Raw genomic sequence first — 24,524 nt, 5'->3', positions numbered from 1 at the left:
CAAATACATGGTTAATTTTCAATAATGGTTTAAAAAAATCAACTTGAAATAAAACTTGTAAATTAAGGTGGCTTTTGATTTTAAGTTAGCTGTGTGTGAATTAATAACTTAAGTACATTTTTAAAATTACTGACCGAATAATCGATGGGATTAACACAGATAATCCTAAAATAAATGAACAGGAGGGCTTGGCTGTAGGTGGACCTTTTTGGTTTCAAAGCTTTTTTCGTAACATGAATTGGTTTTTGTTTTTGTTTTGTTTTTAGTTCATATCCTTGGTCGATTTGCTGAGATACTCCACGGGTGTATGCATGCAGATTGCTGCTCACCTTCGCATACATGTCTTCAGAATTTCATCACTTCAAGCTCCTGAACAGGTTCAAAACCATACTGACTGACTAGTAGCTCAAGGAGAAGAGGAGAAGCAGTTAAGGGAATAATGAATGAAGTAGATCCCCTTTTCAGGAATACAGATGATAAAGCTTTTCAAGAAAAGTCAATGAAAAGCTCATTAATTTGCTCAGATAACAAATAAAATTACTCAAGTATGAAGTTATGCAGATTCTATTGTGAGTTATGCTTATATGCTGAAGCATAATTCCTCAATGTATTCTAGACATGGCAATCATTACTTTTGGTCATGGACATCAATCTGAAACTGATTTTCAGCCATTCACTAGATTCTCCTTGACTGAGGAAAAATAACTTTAGATTTGCGTCAGTGTACCAGAATTAAAGTACTAAGAGCTGCGTTGCTTCACAGAAGAAAAAAAAAATGCCTAATTTTCTTAAGTTTACATGGTTTCTAAAATCTCAAACTGCTGAGAATTGCTATAAAATGGCATGGTTTCCTAGTCTGTGCCTAAAATAAAATGTTCAAATCAAGACTGATTGATTAAAAATTAACCATCCAGTAACTCCCTGTAGTTGTTAATATAACATATGGTGCTTGACCCTGTACAGGGAAGTCACTGGAGCTCACAGTACCTGACAACAAGTCAAGGCTTTTTTAGTTTAAAAAAGAAAAAAAGAGATTGGATTTTCTCTTCTCCTTCCCTGCTTCATCTTTCATAACAAACTGCCCACCAATTTCAAATAATAGCTTTGATGGATACTGGTTCAGGAATTAAGCCTCTATTTCAGCTGTGATTAAAAATATACAGCTTGAGTTTCCTTCTAAGGCCTGGCCTCTAGTTTTGCACCCATAATACGTTGTATATAATGTTGAAATACCATCAAGTATCTAACTTGCAAGCAGCATCAGATACTTTGACATCTAAATGGCATAAATTTTAGCCATAGTTATCTCTGGGGTCTGTTTAGAGATCTAATCAAGAAGGATCCTTTGAACACAGCAGTGCAACCCCCTCAGAATGTAACTTCATCAAAATGTGTTCTCTATAGTTTTACTTCATCATTATCGTAATAACAGCAGCTATGAGATTTTTTTTTTAAATTCATACCATTCAGGAATTAAGTCTAACTTGTCAGTACACTGGAAAGCCTAGTATTCAAGTACAAAAATCTGTCTAGAAAAAAAAAATCTCAAAAGATTGAGTACAAAACAGTCTGTCAGACACTTTACTTCATTTCTTCACAGATTATAAATTGTTAAACATTCAGTGTGCTGAGAGTTCAGGCTGTGAAATGAACAGGTTAGTAGATTTGTCTGTTCAAAAATACTGGCAAAAAATAAGGGTAATCCTAAACCTACTGTTTAGGTAAATGAGAATCAACAGAGATCTGACTTACTAGAGCTAAGGGCTAGTGACCATTTCCACCAAATCTAGGAGTTAGGGTTGACTTTTATCTTGTGTTTGCTAACTTTTCACTACTCCAAGCTGTTTCAATACACTAGTTATGAAAGCTGTTCAATGTGAAAGTACGCCTTATCAATTTGTGGTGTGAAGCTGAAGCAGTGAGGAGTACAGGTCTCAATATTCCCAAAGCTTGGAATATACTTAAACATGTTTTCACTTTTGTGAAAAAACCCACCAACATTACTGCAATAACATAAGAGACAGTATTGTGATATAATCCCATTATATGGTTGAAAGCTCTTGGCCTTCATGCACCTGTGCTGTGAGACTTCCACTCCTGTGGTGGTGTTTCTTACTGCTTCTACTCAACTTGAAGAACATCTTGTTTAGCAAGCATTCTGAATAAAGACTATATTTTCTGGGCATGAGGATTTCCACTATTCATTTATTATTAGAGAATTGTACTGGAAAACAGGATCACTGGTCTCTGAGGCTGTACTGCCACCACAAACTTGGACCTATGATTCACTACTAGTTGTGAATCATATGAGTCTCCCCAACCCCCTCCCTCATCCCCAATCATGTAGACAAGGCTTAAGAGTTCAGCCACCTCACTTGTACAATAAACTGGGAGAAAAGCATCATGCACGTTATTCATAAGACATACAATGAAAAACAGTAATGGAAATTTTAACGGTTTTCAATGAGGGAGTCTGCAGTTCTCTGTAAATACTGTAAACAAGAAAACTGCTTAATGAAAGAACTTTCAATGACTCAGCAGCTTCTCTTCCAGAGCAAGCTCAACCTTATTTTCACTAATTAGTAAGCCTAAGAAGCTTGTGAAGTGCTCTCAAAAGTCAAAACAAATTGAAATGTAGGATATAGTTGAGCCTGCTGGTAGTGATGTTGTGCAGAAATAAAATTATGTTGTAGGCACTACTTTCTGTTGGATTGAAAATTAATTGTTTGACAATTCTTGAATATATCACACCAGAAAATAGTAAATTTTACCGCATTATCTGATTATACTTAAATGACAATTTAGAGGTAATATAAGTGGAGTTCCGTGACTTGGTAACCACCAAAAGCCACACATTTTGATTAACGTCTGACCAACATAGGCCAATTAACACTGAATGACTGTTTAACTACCAGCGTCTGCTCTGTGCCCTAGTAACTGTTGTGGAAGAGTGTGGCTGCATGGTGGCTACTAACTCAAAATTTCAATCTCAAATAAGTAGCTTAGCTGTTTCCATTGTGTAGGCCACCAGAGATTCTCTTTCTAGAAGATTAACTTGTTCCCTTCCTCTATCCCAGTTTTAAACAGGGACTGAAGAACTGCCCTGGCAACATGAACAGCTGGCCTAGACTTCCCTATCCAGAAAATAGTGCAACAGTAATTCCCTAAAAAGTTATACAGGCTCCAGAATCCAGCAGCCAGAAAACTGGGGGAACCCAATTCCAAAATGTAAATACTAAGTAATGGACAAATATTTTATACAGAATCTGTACGGACTGGTTTTGGAACCCTTTGGGAAAACTTTGCATTTTCAGGGCAATCCTAGAAAAAAAAATCACTCCTCCTCTCCTTATGGGCATATTACTATAAATTCTTTTATAGAATCAAAGCTGAAACTGTCATTACAACTGAGTGTTAGTTCCTCCAAGTTATATTTATAAGTGATGTCAAGCAGCTAGTGACCAAATGTATTTTTGTATTAAATGCAGATGTTTAAAATATTTCAGGGATTTCTTAAATTGTAAGAAAATTAATGTGTACACCGATTTTTTCTGTAAAACAAATGCATGAAAACTCCAACTTGGCTGTAAAAAAGTAAATCAAAATTCACTGTACTGTGATATGCAAAATATAAAGAATTCATCTTAAAAACGTAATCTTCACTAAACTGCCAATTCTTTCATAAAGCAAGGACTATCCTTTCAGCTATAGGTCTGGAAATGGGCATCTGCTTTAGTATCTCCTCCAGGCTATTTCTGGAATGATCCACAAGAACTGATAGTATATACAGGTGTAGTGTTATCAATAAGCACTGCAGACTGCCTTGTAAATTGTTGTTTAATTTGGCTCATTTAACCAATCATGCGAGCTATGCTGTAAAGCCAAAATACCTGGTTTAACATGACTAACAAGTCCTACTACCTTGGCAAACATATGTCCTTGTTAGTGCAGTGAAGTACAATATACAGCTTACAGTAAGACTTCTGATGATACTTTTTTTTAAAAAACTCAACCATTACAATGCCTATAATGGAAAAAAAGTAAACAACAAGATGTAGTCTAATAACCTAAAGTACCAAAGAAACGTAATTCGTGTGTAGCATACTTTTAATTCCTAAACTTTCTGGTATGTTGTTATCCTGCTAAATATACAAGATGTACACATGGAACCTAAGATTATTTTGGTTTTCTATAGATCACAATTATAAAGTTGCAAAAGTACATTTTGTATAACAACATCAGGTTTCTAATGTGTCCCTTTAATCCTGTGATATCATTGTTGGAATTTTGTGATCCATTTTGCATTAATGCTACCTATGGTACACAGATTCATATTCATCTGTTCCAAGAGGTAAACATCTATTAACCTCCATCCTGCCTTAGTTTTAGAAAAGCAAGTCTGCCTCTTGAGGAGGATTTGAGCAGACCCTTTAAAGACATATTAATAGTTTCTGAGGAAAGAATCCAGTTAGTCATATTTTTTCCATGTTCTTAATGGAAGAGATTGCAATCAATTTCACTAATATTATTATTGAAACTATACATGTAACAGTTTAATAGGAACTCTTAAAAATTTTAAATTTTAAAAGCAACAGACTTATTTTTCCACAGCTAATAGCTATAATTGTATCATGTTACGTAGGTGCAAGTTGTTTCTTCACTGAGCCATCAGAATAACATGGACTGAAGAGACTTGCGAACAGTTGCCATCTCTTGCTGTTGCTGTTACAAGAAAGGAGATAACACTGAACAAATGCATCACTTAGGAAAAAATTACCGTATCAATCTGATCTATTGAAAGAATTAAAAGTGAATGTTAAATGATTTTTCTACTTAATGTTCTGCCTTTGCATTTTTATCTTTTTCCCATAAATCAATGCTAATACTTACAGTGTCCATCATAATTTTCTTTTGCAACATAGCCATTTCTTTGCGAAGTTCATTTTGTGCACCTGCTAGAAGATTTTCATGATTCTTCTCCAGTTCTTCCATACTCTAAGTAATATAAATCAACTTAGTATAAAACTGCTAATACTCATTGCCGGTTTTAGTTTAAAAAAAACCCCAATAACTAGATTTCCAAACAAATCCTGTTCACAAACCAGAAGTAAACAGAACTCACTTAGCACCATACACTACCAGTACCACAGCCACTATTGTACTTGCAAGTTACAACCTTCACAAAAGAGACCGTATCTGTTAATTTCCTCTTCTAGAGTTACCCAAGAACTGGAAAACATGAGCAACACTGGAAATAAATTTCCTGTTTACACCACTATACTGAATGTTGATTAGACCACCAACACCATGCAAAATATCTTACCTGTGTAGTAACAAGTTACAAGGTTACTGCATAAAGCTGATTTGGTGAGAGTAGAGCATGAAACTGAGTAACAGCTGAAAAGGGCATCTTGTAGCAATGGTGTTTTAAGAAAACAACTACATGCTGAACCCTAACACTTCTAACAGATTTCAATAGAAGCTGTAGGTGCAAAGTGCCTCTGATAATCAGACGTGAGCTATATTCCTCTTTTTTTCCCGCACCAGTATTCACAACTTAAATGCCCTCCCCTGCACCCTTTTCCCATACTAATTGGGACCTTTAATCCTGCAAATGCTAAAGATTGTACATAACTTTAAACATGAGTTGTCCCATCAAGATAAGTGGGATCATTCTCAAGCATGTAATTAAGCTTGTGTGTAAAGGTGTGCAAGATTTTAATCTTGATTTTTATATGGAGGCTCAAGCACTACCACAATCTTTCATTCCATTCCATTCACTTTGTATCTTAAGTAGTAACTGTATTTTGGCTTACTAATTTTAATATAGCTTTTATATGACATTTTGCTTTCAAAGTTTCAGTTAAGAAGGTCTGGTTAAATGTGCTCTTATTTCAAATGTGTTCATCTAAAATTAAGATGATAGATAATTATGTTTTAGTTTGGGTTTCTGTTTTAGCAATAGGGTCTGAGAGCACCTGTTTTGTTTTCATACTAACGTGAGATTTGAAGCCTACTTTAAACTAGACCTGGTTGAAACTGACAGAAAACTTTTCCTGCCAAAAAATGAGGTTTTGTAGGAAAATGTCATTTAACAAATTTCAATTTTGATGTGAAATTTTGAAACAAAACAACAAATTTCCATCTCAGTTTAGTTTTTAAAAACCAAAATATTTTTGGAATTTTCCCTCTTTCCTTTTTCTACTCTAACACTTAAAATCTTCCTCAACTTTTTAAAAGTCAGAGTGGAGAAAATAAAAACAAAGGGAGGGATGAGAATTCTGGACATTATTCATTTTACTGCACTCAGTAAGAGGGGAGAAAGATATTATGAAATTTGTTTTTCTACAAACAAACAAAAAATTAAACAAACCCCCCAAACCCTAAATGTCATTTCAAACCTTGATCAAAAAACCCCAGAAAACCAAACCTTTCAAATTTAAAAAGTTTTAACTAAACTTTTTCAATTTTCTGACTAAGTCTCCTCCAAATTAAGCTTCATTTTTTTTCTCTCTCTCTCTCTTTTTTTTTTTTTTGGTAACTATGTCCAATTTTATCCAGCAGTGTTATGAACTTTTAAACTAATATAAAACTAGACCATTTTATGGTCACTTTTTTTTAAAAAAACTAGATTCATTCATGTCCAGCTAACTATGAAACTAACCTGTCGCTGACCACAGAAAACTCAAGAACCCAGAATCAAGTATGCTAAAATCTGCTTTTTTAAATTCTACCTATGGTAGCAGTTAAACTGTTTTCTGTACCAGAGCTCAGGGAAATGTAGAAGAATGGTATGTTGGAAACAGATGGACCTATTCTGTGGTCTTAAATTAGCTTTGATTAAAAGGCCACATACTTAGTTTAAACTAGGGAGATGCTATTTATATTATTCACCTCACCTATATTCCAGAGCTATGTTAACCTGGCTGCTAATACAGGGGAGGAGAAGGTAAAGATATAATGTAGACTTCTCTTCATTCAAAAGTTAGCAGATGCTATCTTATTTTAAAATAAGTAGTGACCACTTTACAGCAAAGGTACATCTATAAATTGTATATGAAGGGCTAACCAGTGATGTTTTAGTAACTGTGTAATCAATCAAGAGTCCACAATCTATTACACATATTTATGTCTAATGTGTTTAACTTCTGTTAATCATTTATGTTAAGGATATGTTTATAGACTGTGTACCATGCTTTCAATATAATAACAAAACATATAATACAGTAAACCCTCAGAAAGAAACTGACCAGAAAGTGAGTTAAACTGAAGCAAATATTAACGTTGGGCCCACTTCTATGGAAGACGCTTTGGACTGACTTTTTGTTGCTAGCATCAGCGTAAATACTGAGTTTTAACATTAGTTTATTAAAAGTAATACCCACTGTCCTGTGTTTGGAAAGCTCACCTAATGAAGCATAACTTCTTATCATAAAAACTATTTAAATTTTATTTTAATTTATTTAAATGAGACTATCATTCCACAAATAGCTATTTGTAAAAAAATTACTGACAAAGGGTCTCTATTCTATGGTAGCTATTCACTCTTAGTGACTTAGACTCAGGGTTGGTCTACACATACCTCGGCGATTCGGTGACAGTCAACAGGAGTTACGCAAAGAACCTGCATAACTCCCATAGACTACTGTGCTTCTCTTCTGCGCGCTGTCTTCACTGCACTGCGCCACTTGAGAAGGTGGTTTTAGTACATCGACTTCTGGATCGACTGAGCGAGTCTGCACTGACCGCTCAGTCGATCCAGATAAGTTGATCTGATGGTGACGACGTTGCTGCTGTCAGTGTAGACATAGCCTTAGACACTCTTAGACTTATGTGTGCTGCTGGGGAGGAACTGGTGGTCATGGTACATGTAGGTACAATGACATAGGGAGGGATAGGAGAGAGGTCCTGGAGGCCAAATTTAGGCTGCTAGGTAAGAGACTGAAGTCCAGGATCTCCATGGTAACATTCTCTGAAATGCTTCCAGTTCCATGTGTAGGGCCAGTTAGACAGGCAGTACTGCAGGGTCTCAATGTGTGGATGAGACGATGTAGGAAGGAAGGTTTTAAATTTATTAGAGACTGGGGAACCTTTTGGGAAAGGGGAGCCTATACAAGAAGGATGGGCTCCACCTAAATCAAAATGGAACCTAACTGCTGGCATGTAAAATTAAAAAGGTCATGAAGCAGTTTTTAAACTAAGGGCTGGGGAAAGCCGACAGATGTGGAGGAGCACATTGTTTGGACAGAGACATCCCTTAGAGGAGAAGCTACTAACGGAGATTCTCTAAATCCTAGTAAGGAGGAGAGGATGGAAGAGGATAAAATATGGGTAGGATCTGATGAGAAACAGTCAAATGAAAAGAGTGCCATTCAATTACATCACATAATGGCAGACAACTAAAAAGTGACAATTTTTTTTAAGTGCTTACATACAAGTGCTAGAAGTCTAAATACTAAGATGGGTGAACTTGAGTGCCTTGTATTAAACACAGATATTGACATAATAGGCATCACAGAAATTTCGTGGAATGAGAATCATCAATTGGACACAGTAATACCAGAGTACAAAATATATCGGAAGGACAGAATAGGTTGTACTGGTGTAGGAGTGGCACTATATGTGAAAGAAAGCATAGAGTCAAATGAAATAAAAATCTTCAATGAACTAAACTGCCATAAAAACGAGAGTCCTGTAGCACTTTAAAGACTAAAAAATTTAATTTCTGCAGGCATAAGCGTCAAATGCAAGAAATAAAAATCAGATAGGGGGTATATATGTACATCCCAGGGTAAGGAACAACAATGGGGAGGGTAGGTGTTAGCAAAGTCCATTCAGATAGTAATTTCCCATGCTTGAATAATAAGAATATAGCAGTAAAGATATACTACCAATCACCTGACCAGGAGGGTGATGGTGATAGTGACTGTGAAATGCTCAGGGAAATTAGATAGGCTATAAAAAAATTTTTTTTTAAATGGGGAATTTCAACTATCCGCATATTGACTAGGTACATGTCACCTCAGGACAGGATGCAGAGATGAAGTTTCTTGACACTTTAAATGATTGCTTCTTGGAGCAGCTAGAACTTGAACCCACAAGAGGAGAGGCAATTTTTGATTTAATCCTAAGTGGAGCACAGGATCTGTTCCAAGAGATGAATACAGCTGACCTGCTGGTAATAGTGACCATAACATAATAAAATTTAACATCTCGGGGTGGTGGGGGGACAACAACACCAAAGCAGTTCACCACAGTAGCATTTCATTTCAGAAAGGGGACTTACACAAAAACGAGGAAGTTAAACAGAAATTAAAAGGTACAGTGCCAAAAGTGAAATCCCTGCAAGCTGCATGGAAACTTTTTAAAGACACCATAATAGAGGCTGAATTTAAATGTATACCCCAAATTAAAAAACATAGTAAGAGGACCCAAAAAGTGCCACTGTGGCTAAACAGCAAAGAAGCAGTTAGAGGCAAAAAGACATCCTTTAAAAAGTGCAAGTTAAATCCTATTGAGGAAAATAGAAAGGAGCATAAACTCTGGCAAGTAAAGTGTAAAGATATAATTAGGAAGGCCAAAAAGAATTTGAAGAACAGCTAACCAAAGACTAAAAAAGTAATAGCAAAATTTTTTTAAAGCATATCAGAAATAGAAAGCCTGCTAAACTACCAGTGAGGCCACTGGATGATAAAGATGCTAAAGGAGCTAAAGGAAGATAAGGCTATTGTGGAGAAATTAAATGAATTCTTTGCATCAGTCTTCATGGCTGAGGATGAGAGGGAGATTCCCAAACCTGAGCCATTCTTTTTTAAGTGACAAATCTGGGGAACTGTGTCAGATTGAGGTGTCATTAGGGGAGGTTTCAGAACAAATTGATAAATCAAACAGTAATAAGTCACCAGCACCAGATGGTATCTACCCAAGAGTTCTGAAGGAACTCAAATGTGAAATTGTAGATGACTAGAGGATAGCTAATGTGATGCCAATTTTTAAAAAAGGCTCTAGAAGTGATCCCGGCAGTTACAGGCCACTAAACCTAACTTCAGTACCAGGCAAATTGATGAAACTATAGTAAAGAATAGAATTATCAGACACATAGATGAATATGATTTGTTGGGGAAGAGTCAACACGGCTTTTGTAAAGGGAAATCATGCCTCACCAATTTATTGCAATTTTTGAGGGTGTCAACAAGCATGTGGACAAGGGTGATCCAGTATATATGTACTTAGATTTTCAGAAAGCCTTTGACAAGGTTCCTCACCAAAAGCTCTTAAGCAAAGCAAGCGGTCATGCGATAAGAGGGAAGGTCCTCTCCTGGATCAGTAACTAGTTAAAAGATAGGAAACAAAGGGTAGGAATAAATGGCCTGTTTTCAGAATAGAGGGAGGTAAATAGTGGTGTCCCTCAAGGGTCTGTACTATGATCAGTACTGTTCAACATATTCATAAATGATCTGGAAAAAGGGGTAACAATGAGGTGGCAAAATTTGCATGCTACAAAACTACTCAAGATAGTTAAGTCCAAAGCAGACTGCGAAGACTTACAAAAGGATATCACAAAACTGGGTGACAGGGCAACAAAATGGCAGATGAAATTCAATGTTGATAAATGAAAAGGAATTCACACTGGAAAACATAATTCCAACTATACATATAAAATGATGGGGTCTAAATTAGCTGTTACCACTCAAGAAAGATCTTGAAGTCATTGTGGATAAGTTCTCTGAAATTATCCACTCAATGCACAGCAGCAGTCAAAAAAACTAACAGAATGTTGGGAATCATTAAGAAAGGGATAGAGAATAAGACAGAAAATATCGTATTGCCTCTTTATAAATCCATGGTAGGCCCTCATCTTGAATACTGCCTGCCTGCAGATCTGGTCACCACATCTCAAAAGAGATATATTGGAATGGGAAAAGGAACAGAAAAGGGCAACTAAAATGATTAGGGGTATGGGAAAGCTTCCGTATGAGGAGAGATTAATAAGACTGGGACTTTTCAGCTTGGAAAAGAGACGACTAAGGGGAGATATGATAGAAGTCTCTAAAATTATGACTGGTGTAGAGAAAGTAAATAAGGAAATGTTATTTACTCCTCATAATACGAGAATAGGAGTCACCAAATGAAATTAACGGGCAACAGATTTAAAATGAACAAAAGGAAGTATTTCATCACACAATGCACAGTCAGCTCGTGGATCTCCTTGCCACAGGATGTTGTGAAGGCGAAGACTATAACGGGGTCCAAAAAAGAACAAGATAAATTCATGGAGGATAGGTCCATCAATGGCTATTAGCCAGGATAGGCAGAGACTGTCGTTTGCCAGAGGCTGGAACCGGCTGACGGGATGGATCACTTGATAAATACCTGTTCTATTCATTCTCTCTGAAGCACCTGGCCTTGGCCACTGTTAGAAGAGAAGATACTGGGCTAGATGGACCATTGGTCTGACCAAGTATGGCCATTTTTATGTTCTTAGTGAGACCATTGCCTCTAGCACAGTGGTTCCCAACCTTTTTGCCTCGAGGGCCACCAATATTTTTATAACCCTGAAGGGCCACCACTCTATAAAAAAATTGATGTATACACCATTAAGGACTACAAATCACTATATATTTAAAGTAAACATTTTGATGCTACTTTGCTCATTTTTACATTCACTATTTTACACCTAAAAATTACTCACAGTCTGTCACACACTCACAAAGCATTAGTGTAGGTGAGTGACTGTCACTACACACTGAAGGACATGGCCTGGCAACTAGGTCATGGTGGGGGGCCTGCTAAGTGCAGGGCAAACCATAAGGCACTGATTTTTAGAGTCCTGCCCCTCCTCAAGCATGGTAGGTCCTGGCTGCAGTGCCCCCCACCCCATTGCAGCCAGACAGAAGGAATTCAGCGAGGAGGCTGCCTCCTTGCTATCTCTTGTCCCCCGGGCTGTAGCAGGGAAACTGCACACATCCTGTAGTCCTGTGTGCTCCAACTGGGTCAGTAGGCAGTGGCTCCCATCTGCAGCCAGGAGGATGGGAAATCAGAGCTCCCCTCCCTTTGGCTCCAGTAGGGACCCCAGTGCCTAGGGACACAGGAGGAGCACTTTGCCGGGCTCCCTGCAACAGCCAGGGGAGGGAAGCGCTGATCTCCCATCCCCTTAGCTGTAGCAAGGAGCCTGCATTGGGCCCCGTGGCAACACGCTCCACCTGAGTCCTTAGGCAGCCAACAGGGAGTGGAGGGCCACTTTAAAAGACCCCGCAGGCCATTTTTGGCCCCCAGGCCACAGGTTGGGAACCACTGCACTAGCACAAGCATAATGAACGCTAAATTTTGGCTTATGCTTTATTTTCAAATAGCAATATTTCACCATTTTATTTAAAAGAATGAGTTTTCAGAACATTAAAACCTCAGGCCTAGTTTTCATACAAAGTTCCACTGGTTGAACTAAAGTTGTGGTTACTCTTAATTTGATTTAAACTTGATTTATCAGTTTAGCTTGCACTGGTAAATGTACAGATGCAAGTTAAACAGATATAAACCATTTTAATCAGGTGTGTGTCCACACAAGGGTTTGATTATCTTAACTAAATCACTTTTCTTAAACAGATTATAGTTAAGTGAGTACAACTTGTGTGTTTAGACAAGATCTTAATGGAACTATCCTTGCAGGCTACAAAATATCACTCCATGAACAGTCTTGATGATTAATTACAGAAAATGTATGTAAGGCTTTCTTACTAGTATCCACAGAAGGGCTTTATTCAATAATCATTATAAAATATAGGAATTTTAATCCTATTTTAATTGTAAATTTCAATGCAGCCTTACCTATGGAGTCACTAAGAATCCCTCTATAATAGAATCATGGTCTAGCTTTAAAAAAGGTGTATATACTGGACCTTTAAGAACTGCTCATACAGCTGTTTAATTGTTTTCAGTCTCTGACTCTGAACTATTCTTGCCTGTTGAAAAACCTTCTGTTGCTGGCGAAACATATTCTAAAGCACAAAGAAGAGTCACGTTAATTGACAAGCAGTAGTTAAACAGGATGATGCTGTCAGTGTTCAGAAGTTAAGTTCCTCCTTCACTGGAAATCCCGTGTTCTGTAACATGGATTTCTGGTACAGAGTGGGGATGGCAAGGAAAGGGGAAACCTGTCCAAACCTGTTCTCTAGACCTATGTTGCTAGACAGCACAATTTGCAAACAGAAGAGGAATACAATTTCTTCCAAGTAATCTGAACTAGTGTAGTGTGGTCCCAGAGTAATTGTGCCCTTTGGCCATTATATAGCTCCCTTCCCCCATTAATAGGGTGACCTGCTCTCAGTCTTTGTTCCCAGTGAACAGGATCATGTGTAAATGGTGTAATTCTCCCAATGTCATCCTACCCTGCACAGACTTGGCATCTCTTCCCTATTCCCAACCCAAGCATAACGTCTCAGGGCATGTCTTCATTGTCACGGCAGCAGGCATCAATGCAGTGGCATCAACTGAGCAGCTCTCTGTAAACCCACTCAGTCAATCAGATAGCTCTCTCTGGTCGAATGAATTAATCCACCTCCCCAAAAGGGTAAGGCTGCATCGACAGAAGGGTATCTCCGATCGACACAGCGCGGTGAAGACGCTGCAATATGTGAACATAGGTACATTGACAGGAAACACGCAAGCTACCTTATGTAGCTTTCCTATCTCCTGTCAACCGCCGCCACCAGTGTAGACCAGCCCTCAGTCTCTCTTACCCTACCCAACAGTCTTTAGGAAATTTGGGTGGAAACCCGCCCACGTATGGTGGATCTGCTCTTCTCTTCCATGGGAACCTTGCTCCTCTGAACTGGGTCAGCATGTGGCTTCTCCTGCACATGAGGAGCATTTACCTCTATATTGATAAGGCAAGGAAGAGACACTACAACATCAGATAGTCTTTATCACCTCTTCAGTTTGCAATATATCAGAAAATTTATAAACATGCCACTCTTGGGAAGTCCTAAAAACAAAGAAAACTTTAAGACACCGGTAGTCCCACATCACGTTTTGCTGAAATACATCTAAAGTGATGCTTATGCCTGTGGGTGGGTGGGTGGTATCTAACAAGAACAATTAGCAGTTTTGAATATATTATAAAATAAATTTAACAGTTGCCAGGCTGGAAACCAACCGCTAGCTTTTCTTCCTGTTCCTCTGCTTTCTGCACATCCATATCCCATTGTTGAAATAAAGTCAGGAACTGCTGGGAATATTCATGGCTGAGCTTCTGCCTATAAATACATCGTAATAATACCAACTAGCTCTTATTGACCTCCTCTGAAAAGTGCTATATATCATTATCCCCATTTTACAGGTGGAGAAACATGTCTCAGTTGGGGTTGTGATGATTATTGTAGAGCCAATAATTCAAGAAGAAAATCTTTAAAACATTCTGTTTAAAATAATACTGGTTAGATAAGTTTAGGAGATGAAATGCCCAAATGTGGGTTTCTTTGGGTGGAGGACTGGAAGTGGGAAGAAAGAAAGTTTTTTGGAGAAAAAAGTTTTTTGGAGAAAGTTTTTTGAAGAAAGAAAGTTTTTTGGAGTTGAAGACCAAAAGCTTGCATAATTTTTCTACCAATATGTAGGGAATGGCACAAAACAAAGACCTAAGATACTTTTGCTCATTAAAATGGTGAAATCTGATTCTAAATTAATTCTGTGCATCATTTCGAAAAATTAAGAACATAGATATTTGTTTATGAGTAAACTGATGTCATTTAAATTATGTATGGGCAGAGAGCATTTAAATACAACTACCAGGTCAATATCCAAATCAGAGCAAACATTATTAAGAGGCATTCAACTTGCCCTGAGTTTTTTAGGGATGTTTATGAAAAAAATTAGAGAGATTGCTTGGACCCATGGCAAGTGCCAAAGGTGCAAAGCCAAATATAGATAGGGGGTCTGGCATAGAACCTTGAATGCCAGTGCATTTTAGATGCACTTCTGTGCATGTTACAATTACTGGGACCCCTCTCTGTCTCCTCTCCCCCTCTACAGAAACCAGGACATCTCTCTCTCTCCCCCCCTCACTCCTCAGAAACTGGGACCTCTCCTCCCCCTCCCTGTCTATGGCTAAGTGGAGGACTGGGCTCCCAGGACCCACCCCCAAACAGGAAGAGGAGGATGGGCCCTAGTAAAGCCACCCTACTGTTCCACGCAGGACTCTGAATTTCATTGGCCACTCCCACAGTAGGATCTTTGGCATCAGCATAAGGTAGGTTTATATTGATCCACAGCAATTTAAATAAATTAGCAATTAATACACTGTGTGTGTGTACAATATTTTATCAACACAGGTTTAAAATACCTACATTACTCATGGATGATAGTCTTCCCAAATGAATGCCAATAAAACCTTCATGTCATATTGTTAAATATTCTGAATATGGTATATATTTTATAGGTGTCTGAATTTTATATATTTTCAGTACCATTTTTTCACTTTCCTTTGCCTTTAAGGCCTGTCCCTCGGAATAATTAAACATGCCTCAGAGGAAAGAAAAATGATGAATTAACAGTTAAAAAAATCCAAAAGTTACCTAAAATTAGTTTTCAATACATAATAAAACTTATCAGTAACACTTTTCAGTTTTTAAAAAGCATTTGACTTTTTTTAAAATCAAACAATAAAATCTTACTAAAAACTGAAAATGTTTCACTTTTCAAGAACAAAATTTTGACCAAAATAAAAATGTTCTGTTTGCTCAGAAACTTTCATTTCAAATTTCCCTTTCATAAAATGAATGAGATGTGTTAATGTATTACTGCTAATTTAAACAAAACTGGCAAGAGTTGGGGATAAAACAAACAGATGCACCTAACCAGATGTTTATGTAGTATGTCCCTTGTGGCTCAAGAAGATACGACACAATTCCCTGAGACTATGACAACAGATTTTGTGACCCAGAAAAACAAATTAAACACATTTTTTCCAGCAATAACTGTAAATCTTACCTCTGTTCTTGCTGTGTTTTCCAAACATGTTCAATTTTCTGGTTACTAGTTTTGAGAGAAGCCTTAGTATACATTTCTAATCTTTTCCTCTTAGCCAAGAGAGCCTTGTTAATGTCAGCTGTATTAAGACAAATAATAATTAGAAATTGTATCATGTATTGCAACATACCTACTATGAATGTTATTAGGGATTTTAAAATATTTTACTATTGCTATTTTTATATAACTTGTGCTCTGGGGAAGCACGCAAAGTTTTGTAATTGAAGAATTTTTTGTATGACTTGGGCTGCTGATACTTAAAAATGTTATTTATTAAAAAAGCATTGACTAAAATTGTTCTGGAAAAGTACTTGTTAAAGTTACTTGAATTTAAGTAGCAAAAAGACAAGTGAAAGTGTGGGCCTACCAACACTGTCAAAATCTCTCAAATGAATATAAGTGGTAAACAATTTCTCATTCTTCAATTACAGTATGTAGCTTTAAAAAACGATAGTTCGAGTAAACATTGCTGTTTTATTATGACATATATAAATTTGTTTGGAAGGCTATTAAACATATTACAGATATACCCAATTTCATGCCTGTAACAACCACTTTGTTTGTTCTGCTATGGATTACTTTAAGGCTGTATCAGCTGACCTCTTAGTGTCCCCCTCTGTTTTTTCTCAGACTGATTATTGCCAGCTCCATTCTTAACTATTATTTCTGTGCAGATGGCATTATCTTTCTCTCAACACACTTTCTGATCCGTCCATATCTCATCCTTTTACCTATCGTTAGTCTTCATTAGACTACATAAACTTCCTATTATTTAATTATCAAAGATTGAAGTCATCTTCCTGTGTAGATTGCTCTGACTAGAAGAGCATTCTTATATTTACCTCCAAAGCAAAAAATCTTAGTAATTTTTAATAGTTAATTCATGGACAAAGGAGGGCCGTAAAATCTACTTCTACCTGGAAGCCCACATACAAAAGATATTTATTCTATAAGGCATCTATTTATATTCATTATAAAAATAAAAATTATTATTCAACCAATTGTTGAGCATCTTGTTGTGATGACCTGTCTTCGCTGTCCTCTTCCTTCCCACTACTTCTTTTGCCCCTTTTTTACACCATGTTTTATTTTATTTTCTCACTCCCCTCCTGCATTCCTGATCTCTAATTTGCTTCCTCACTGTGACAAAAAGTGGAGGATGAGAGGGATAGCTTTTTCACTCACACTGCCTTGCTACCCTGGAATGTTCTCCCGCAAATAACTGCATAAGTTCTTTTCAAATCTCATCTTAAAAATCTTCCTTTCTGATTTAGACTGTGATTGGTACTCAACTCCACTCATGTATCCGTCCATTTCTCTCTTCTTTGATAATTAATCTATAAGAATACTTGCATCTTCAGTACGTTTACATTTTAGAACTTATCTTGTATTCTTATATATGTCAGTTTTCACTTTCTGCTGGAAAGTGGCTGTATCCAATGCTATAAAGAATAAACATTTTACTCTACCTCTCCCATTAAACCTTTGATACTTTTATTAAAGTTATTGTTATAAAAATGAGCTGTTGTTTCTTAAACATGAATATTTCTTAATTCAATACTATATAAATAACATTTTAAAATACTTACCTCCAAATCGTTCCAACATATTCTGTACTTCACCCCTACAAAATATTTTGTTTCAAAAACTTGATAGGACTATTTTTGTATGATAGCAGAGCTAGAAACATTGTATATAATTCAAATTTTAACTGCTTAATTTTAAAATTTGTCTATTGCACTATTATTTGTATCTGCTGACAAAATTGTCACTGCTGTACAAGACAGACAATGACAGCAATCCATTTGCCGAGGAGTTTATAAATCTAAGAGAAACACACACACACACACGACAGGATACAGCAGGAAGTCCAGAGAAAGACTTGCATGATTTTTCAGTTATAGTTTTCTATTAACTAACTTCCTGGGGACAAGAAGGGAGTATTCAGTCTGTAAGGGGGATCTGATTGAGGAAAAGTGAGTGAATTGGTAAATCAAAATTGGAAGGAGAATTATATGTATGAGGATGGTGAGGGACATGGGAAGAGATAAACATGCCATCATGGTTGGCATCACTGGAAAAGCAAATAGTTGATGATACAAGACAAGGTCCAAAATGTAGACTGGGATGGATTTGTATAGCACCTTTAAGGAAAAACTAAGAAGATTAAACAGGTATATGTGGCAGTGGGGAGACAGCAGAGAGATTAAATAAAGGGGCATGACATTCTGGGCAATGGGAAAGGAAGATATCTCGTTTATATGCATATTTTCTGTAGGGTACCATTTTCTTTGTGCCATATAAGACCTTGTCTCTACCTCAATCACCCAGTCTTGACTGACTGGCACCTATTGTCACTAAGACTTATTTCAACTCTGTAGATTTTGAAGCATAAGCCTCAAAAGGCTGAGTTTAAATAAAAAAATAATTGGATCTTTTCAGGTAATAATGGACACATTTAATTTTTGAAATCTTACTGTCATTCTCAAGAAAAATAAGAACTGGGGAATAGGTTCAGCAAAATGATAAAATTATTTAGGGGGAACTCAAACTATCTTTGGGAGAAAGCAAGAATTTTGAGAAGTCAGAAAATAAATATTAATAACTTTTTCAGTTATTTCTTACAGCTATTCAAAAGTTGGCATTGCTACATAAAACATATAAAAGTTTTCCTTTTTTAAACATACCTGTTGTCTGGCCTACTTTACGAATATATTACTAATAGATTTTACTGTCTTTAAAAAAAAGCAAAATAGAATCTACTAGGAGAAAAATAGACATATTAAATATTAGTAATTAATAGCTAATGTAGAAATTTTTTCTTAATAAAAAAGATTTTTAAGCAAATTACCCCACATCTTCTTCAACTACTGCATGAGGAGTCACTGAAGGTCTTTTTTTCCCAGGTTTGTCAATTACTGGAGTGTCACCTTTATATATTAAAAACAAACAAAACAGACACTACTGACAAAATATTTTGCTGGAAATTATTTTACTTAAAGGGATAATTACTTATACATAACTCTGCTTCTTGCAATATCGCATCATACAGGATTTCCAATCCTGGGTCTTCACTCTCTAGCATGAAACAGGTTGGAACTTCTCTAGCTCTTAGAGTTTTGGCTATCTGAGGCACTGGAAGCTGAACACAAACCCTTCCCCATTGTTAGAGATGAACCGGCACTGCCTCAGTTCCTTCTATAATCTTCTCAGTCAGTTCCTGAATGCTCAAGGAACAATGCAAAAGTGAACATTTGCCAAAACTCACATGACAATAATCTCAACAATAGAAATAATCTAAACCTTAAAAATAACAAATCACCTTAAAATGGAAACCCAAATTCTGAGGGGGAAAAGGGTGTGTAATGCTGTGCAATTTGATCTTTAATGAAACAGAATTACAGATAAGTAACCATCCCTTCTTTAAAAAGATTCCATACACACAGGTTTCTTGTTCTCCAGTAGTGGAAATCCTAATGGCTATCTCACTGGAACCAGAAATACATATTGCCAAAATGTATTTATTAATGTTTTCCCATTTCTTAAATAAACAGTATAAGCTACAGTCTAGAGCCCCAGTAGACAACATGAAGAACAACAAACTCTAGGGAGTGGAGGGGCTTGAGTATCCCACTCAGAAATATTGTTAATACAGACCAACACAAAACAGAGCATCTTCTCATGATGCCAAAACCAAGCATCAGAGCCTCAAGTACATATATGCAAGAAGAACCCTGTAATTGTTTGAGAAATGTAACAAAGAGTCACTTCTTTAAAAGCATGATCTGTGTGCTATATCCAAAATAAATCAGATGTGATCATGACTAGTTAAGGTTTAGTCTACTTGGGAGTGATATGTTAAATTCTTCAGAGGTATCAGCCAAACAAAGCTTTCATAGGCAACCCAACATCCTGAGTATGAGATAGCCGCCTAAAGTCCTCAAATTTTACTATCTCAGACAAATACTGTAAATGATTTAATTGGAACTGAAGAGGGAAAAACCAATAAAGGACAGAGTGGTTGAAAGACTGCATCCAAAAAAGGTGACGAAATCAGCTTAGAGTCCCTGGAGAGAACATCTGTGTTTCAGAGAGTAACTGAATGAGAGATACTGGAGAGAACTGAGGCATGGTGAGCGAATGAAACACTGGAGAGGGATTCATCCTAAGTACCAGTGTCTCTCAGGGGCAACAAAAAAAAATTATTTTTTTTAAATCTATAAGCTAGGGAGCTTCAACCTCTCCCACAGTAGGAAGCTGAGATCAAAGTGTGGGCATTCTGGTTTGGTACCTTTAAAGATTATTCTGCTGTTAGCTCTTTTGGACATCAACTAACCTGCTAACAAAGCTAGCTGAAGGAGAGTAAGCACTTCTTACAATATAGTTAACATCAATTCATTTTCTGACATGACATTATACAGAAGTAGAACCACAACTGTGAAAAAGCAACATTTTTCCAATATCTGCACAAAATTTCTTTTGAAATCAGTTTTGTTGGATTCTGATGAAAATTCTGTAAAAATATATTTACACAAAAATTTATTTGATTTACAATGTGCAAGGGACCACAGCTAAATAGTAATTATGCCTATAAAACAAGAGAGGATTGCAGCATTTGTGGCATGCCACACACTAAGGAGAAAACTATATCATCTGCTGTTTGTGCCATCTAAAGCTGTACAAAAGCCTTTCACTTTCCTCTCTAGGGCTGCCATCATTTGGTTGGCCATCATTGTGTTTTTCTAACAAAGCAAGTCCCTCATGACAAATTACACTTTCTCAGGACAGAAGCAAGAACTCCTTTCCCAGCTGGACCTCTGCTTCCTTTTCCCCCCTTTCTTCCCTTGTTCCCCTTTCTTCTCTGTAACAGCAGAATAACCTTGTTATCTATCTCCTTTTCAGACTACCTATTGCCCTCTCACCCTTCTTCCTTACTCCCTTTTGTCCATATGGCTCAGAGAGAGCAGAGTGGAGAACAATATCATGCTCAACTAGAGAAGAGCATGCAGCTGTTGCTTGAGTAGGGCTTCCATGTCATAAATGGCCTACTGTGACACAAAAAATCTGAGCACCATCTTGGAGACTGAAGGACAAGGAGTTAAAAAAGTCTTACTCTATTACAGGAACCAACAATAAATCTGAGACATATAATCACACACTACATGTAGCTGTTCCATTGTTTTAAAAAGTTCTCTCCAGGTGATGGTCAGTCAAAATCTTTAACATAGAAGTCCAGCTATCAGTAGCAACATTATAAAACCTTATTAAATTAGGTAATCACTGTGACATAGAAACTACCTTATTTTTATTCAGCATCAGAAATATCAACAAGAAACAGCATTATATCACTAATCGTTCAAGTAACTTTAAATACACACACTTCATAAAACTTGATGAAAATTATTTCAAGGGACATACTGCACCTTCCCTAATATCCTCCTCTGATCCACTCAAATTTTTCTTTTCCTCTCCCTGAAAGTCATAGGCACGTAAGGCTTGATCTTCCTGTACTGGTTTACCAGCTTTCCCTCCATGTTTTCTTCCAGATGGTGCCATAATCAAAGGTTTTTTCCCTACTGTAACAAATAAACTTTATTTGTTAACCACCTCTTCCCATGATTTTTTAGAGTAAAATTCCAGTGATTCCTACTGGAAATATGAAAACAACCCTCAAGCCCATACATTTTCTGAATTACTTTAATTTTTAGCTATGCTTTGGTAGATTTGGTTTCTAGTGTAGTTTGCATAAAGTAATACAATTATATTTAAAATATTGATAGTGTTCCTGTAAATAGATGGCATGCATTTAGTTAATTAAGGCATTAGTCATTATGTGCTCCTTTGTACAATAATTAAAATGAAAGTTTAAAAATTACATTTTAATAAGAATTATTAAATATTGTTAAAAGTATGTATATGCTAAAATGACATTAAAAACCTTTCTTCATGCTTTACATTCAAGAAAATATCACACACATATAATAAAATGTATTAGGGTGCATGGCTATATTAAATTACATAAGTAGAATCTGGCTGTGGAGTTATTCTAGACCACAGCAGTGATTTTCAAGCTACCCTTTTTGGGTACTTCTATATATGTGTTAATGTGATTTATGCATTTAAAAATTCCTTCAAAATGAAAAAAAATCAATCTACTTGAGGTAGGAAGGATGAATAAGGGGAATTAAAAAGTAGTCTCAGGGTAGTCTTTCTTCCAAACCTGATTGCACAGGGAAATGTGTAACCAAGACAGTGAGCTGCTAGATCTGGACACAATTAAACACAGGTAGGACTTGGTGTCACCGGGTATTCCCACACCCCAAGCAAAGAGAATTTTGATAATGAAACTTTTTTCCAATGAGAATAAAACACACATCAGCCTACAGCAATGTCAATCTAAATTACATCTCAAGTATCAATGAATTATCTCTACATAGTACCTTCCATCTCAAAAAGTGTTGTATAAACAAAGTGATATATGGTATGTATGTTGATATATGACTTATTTATAAACCAATTTAAATAAGATGACCCTATCCACCCACCCCAAACTATCCCACCATTGCACATTTAAAGACTCCATAAACAGGAAGACTGTAAATCAACTCCCATATTACTAAATTGTTTATCAAACTACCATTCCTTCACCCTAACCCTCTCTCTCTGAATTCCTATTAAGGATGAGGTCTCCCCAAAGTTTTGATCCAACTGCTACTGACTTAAAGGTGGTTTGATTGAGCCTCAAGTAAATAGCTAGTAAGATCAACACTTGCCAGCTCTGCAAGAAGTAGAAGTGTAATACTAATAAAATGTGTATATTAAATCCCTTTAAAAATAGCTTTTTTAAAATATAGGGAAATCAAAGTAAAAAACATACATTCATGCATATTAAGGTTGAGGAGTCAAGTAAATAAGATTTTGGAAATTCAAAAGGTTCCCGCAGCAGTATCTCACATGTAGAACTTCCTATTCTTCTTTTTGCTGTTAATTTTGTGTCTTCTGCTATACTTGCTGTTGAAAACTTTTTTTTTTAATCCAAAAACAAATGGATAGCATGTGCAACATGGCCAAATTATATTGCTGTAGGAACCTTAACAGCTTGAATATCAACCTTTCTATGCTTATGAAACAATTTCTATATTGAAAAACGTTTTTTGTTTTTTTTTTAATTATAGGATATGAGGGAGTGGGGGGAAAGCTTTGAAACTTCCCATGATCAGGGACCCCAAACAAAATCTGAAAACTAACCCTCACATGAGAAAACATTGGGTCAAATCTGAAATTCTTGGTTTGTCTTTCGGTTTTCAGGGGCCCAAGTCGTTGGAAGTGCAACATGGGAGGGGAACAGTCAGACAGATCCAAGTAATCGGGTCTATTGCTGCCCCAAACCGGGTCAGGTAGAGTAGAGTAGACTGCCATTTTGGGGAGGCGGGGGGGGGAAGGGTCCCAATCAGGATTTACATGTATTGCTTTGTGCTGAAGGCCATGCTGTGGGGCAGGGACTTCTCACTACTCCCCCCCAGCTCATCTAGAGCAACCAACCCAGCCGTTCCCCTATACAGCTGTCAGCCCCGCCCAGCCCAGCCCAGCCCTGCCCGCCCGACCCAGTCACCGACCCAGGCACCCTCCCCCCCGGGGCTGAAGTGAGGGCTTTTCTCTCTCCCACCTCAGATCAGAACTCGCTCAAAGCCGGTGCAACCGCCGGGGGTTTGTGTGTGTGTGTGTGTGTGTACGCGAGGTTGATTTCCCGCCGCCGGGGACGGGAGTCGCCCACCTCAGAGGGGCGCCTCGCGGGCGTCGATCCCGGCCACCCCGCCCGCAGCAGCGCGACCCAGCACGGAGCAGTCGGGGGTGGGGCAGTTGCTGAGGGGCAAAAGAGAAGCCTGTAGCCGCGAGGAATTGTTCGGGCGGGGGGGAGGATCCAGCCGCGGCTTCCCCGCGCTCTGCCCCCCCTCTCTAGGCACCTGCCTCCCGCCCGTCCCCGTCCCCTCAGCCGCTTCCCCTTGAAGCGCCGGCCTCGAGCCCGCCCAGACCCGCCGCCGCCGCACGAGCTGCGCAGAGAGCGCGCGCGCCGCCCAGCCCAGCAGCAGGCAGTCGCCTCAGGCCAGGAGAGAGGCCGGGCGCCCAGCTGCACAACACCGTCCCGGCGCTAATCCCTGCCCTCCCCCACCCACCCACCCCATAGAGAGCCTGCGCGAGGGGAGCGTGTAGGCCTCATCCCCTCCCTCCCCCCAACACCTAAATAAGCAGCAATACTGAGCCCCTCCCTCCTTCACCGACCCCACACAGTCACCGCTCACCAGCTCTAAAGCAAGTGGAGCAGGAGAGTACCAACCGTCCCGGGCAGTGAGGTCCTTCCCCCTGCCCTGCCCTAACACAAACAGGGGTCTCCCACCCGGGAACACTCACTGCAGTGCTGAGGGGAGCTTTCACAATATCGTTTTGTCACGCAGTCACATCACACACGACCCCCCCTCCCGAGAGGTGAATCCTGTTGCTTCTCC

General features: G+C 37.9%; 2 protein-coding genes across 9 annotated transcripts in view; one reads left to right on the top strand and one right to left on the bottom strand.

Annotated features, from left to right (window-relative positions):
* Nucleotides 1–4,889, top strand: part of CHPT1 (choline phosphotransferase 1) — a 27,330-nt gene extending 22,441 nt beyond the window's left edge. The window contains exons 8-10 of one of the 8 annotated variants that reach the window (XM_067536027.1): nt 267–377; nt 1,601–1,655; nt 4,643–4,889. In XM_067536027.1, coding sequence (XP_067392128.1) covers nt 267–377; nt 1,601–1,615 — 126 coding nt within the window. In that variant the 3' untranslated portion in view covers nt 1,616–1,655; nt 4,643–4,889. The other 7 variants (XM_067536026.1, XR_010917630.1, XM_067536024.1 and 4 more) reach the window with 7 other exon arrangements.
* SYCP3 (synaptonemal complex protein 3) lies at nt 4,511–24,524 on the bottom strand. Its single transcript, XM_067536030.1, has 9 exons — nt 24,430–24,524; nt 21,444–21,596; nt 18,872–18,950; nt 17,610–17,644; nt 15,982–16,099; nt 14,153–14,252; nt 12,897–12,995; nt 4,891–4,995; nt 4,511–4,722 (listed from the first exon to the last, which is right to left on the bottom strand). Exons 2-9 carry the CDS (start codon nt 21,574–21,576, stop codon nt 4,669–4,671), a joined length of 723 nt encoding a protein of 240 aa, XP_067392131.1. The 5' UTR covers nt 21,577–21,596; nt 24,430–24,524; the 3' UTR covers nt 4,511–4,668.

The sequence above is a fragment of the Emydura macquarii genome, unplaced genomic scaffold, assembly GCF_026122565.2.
Source record: "Emydura macquarii macquarii isolate MOO-44397 ecotype Brisbane River unplaced genomic scaffold, CSIRO-AGI_Emac_v2 contig_3530, whole genome shotgun sequence".
NCBI classification, from domain to species: domain Eukaryota; kingdom Metazoa; phylum Chordata; order Testudines; family Chelidae; genus Emydura; species Emydura macquarii.
This window is presented reverse-complemented; position numbering and strand designations above follow the sequence as displayed.

What these genes read in the sequence shown, in the direction of transcription:
- SYCP3 (XM_067536030.1), bottom strand. Translation starts at nt 21,576, where the DNA reads ATGGCACCATCTGGAAGAAAACATGGAGGGAAAGCTGGTAAACCAGTA. An exon ending in AGAGGAGGATATTAGGGAAG is followed by an intron (nt 18,951 to 21,443) that starts GTGCAGTATGTC and finishes TAATATATAAAG; the next exon opens with GTGACACTCCAGTAATTGAC. An exon ending in AACAGGAAGAAAAGCTAGCG is followed by an intron (nt 12,996 to 14,152) that starts GTTGGTTTCCAG and finishes TTTGTGCTTTAG; the next exon opens with AATATGTTTCGCCAGCAACA.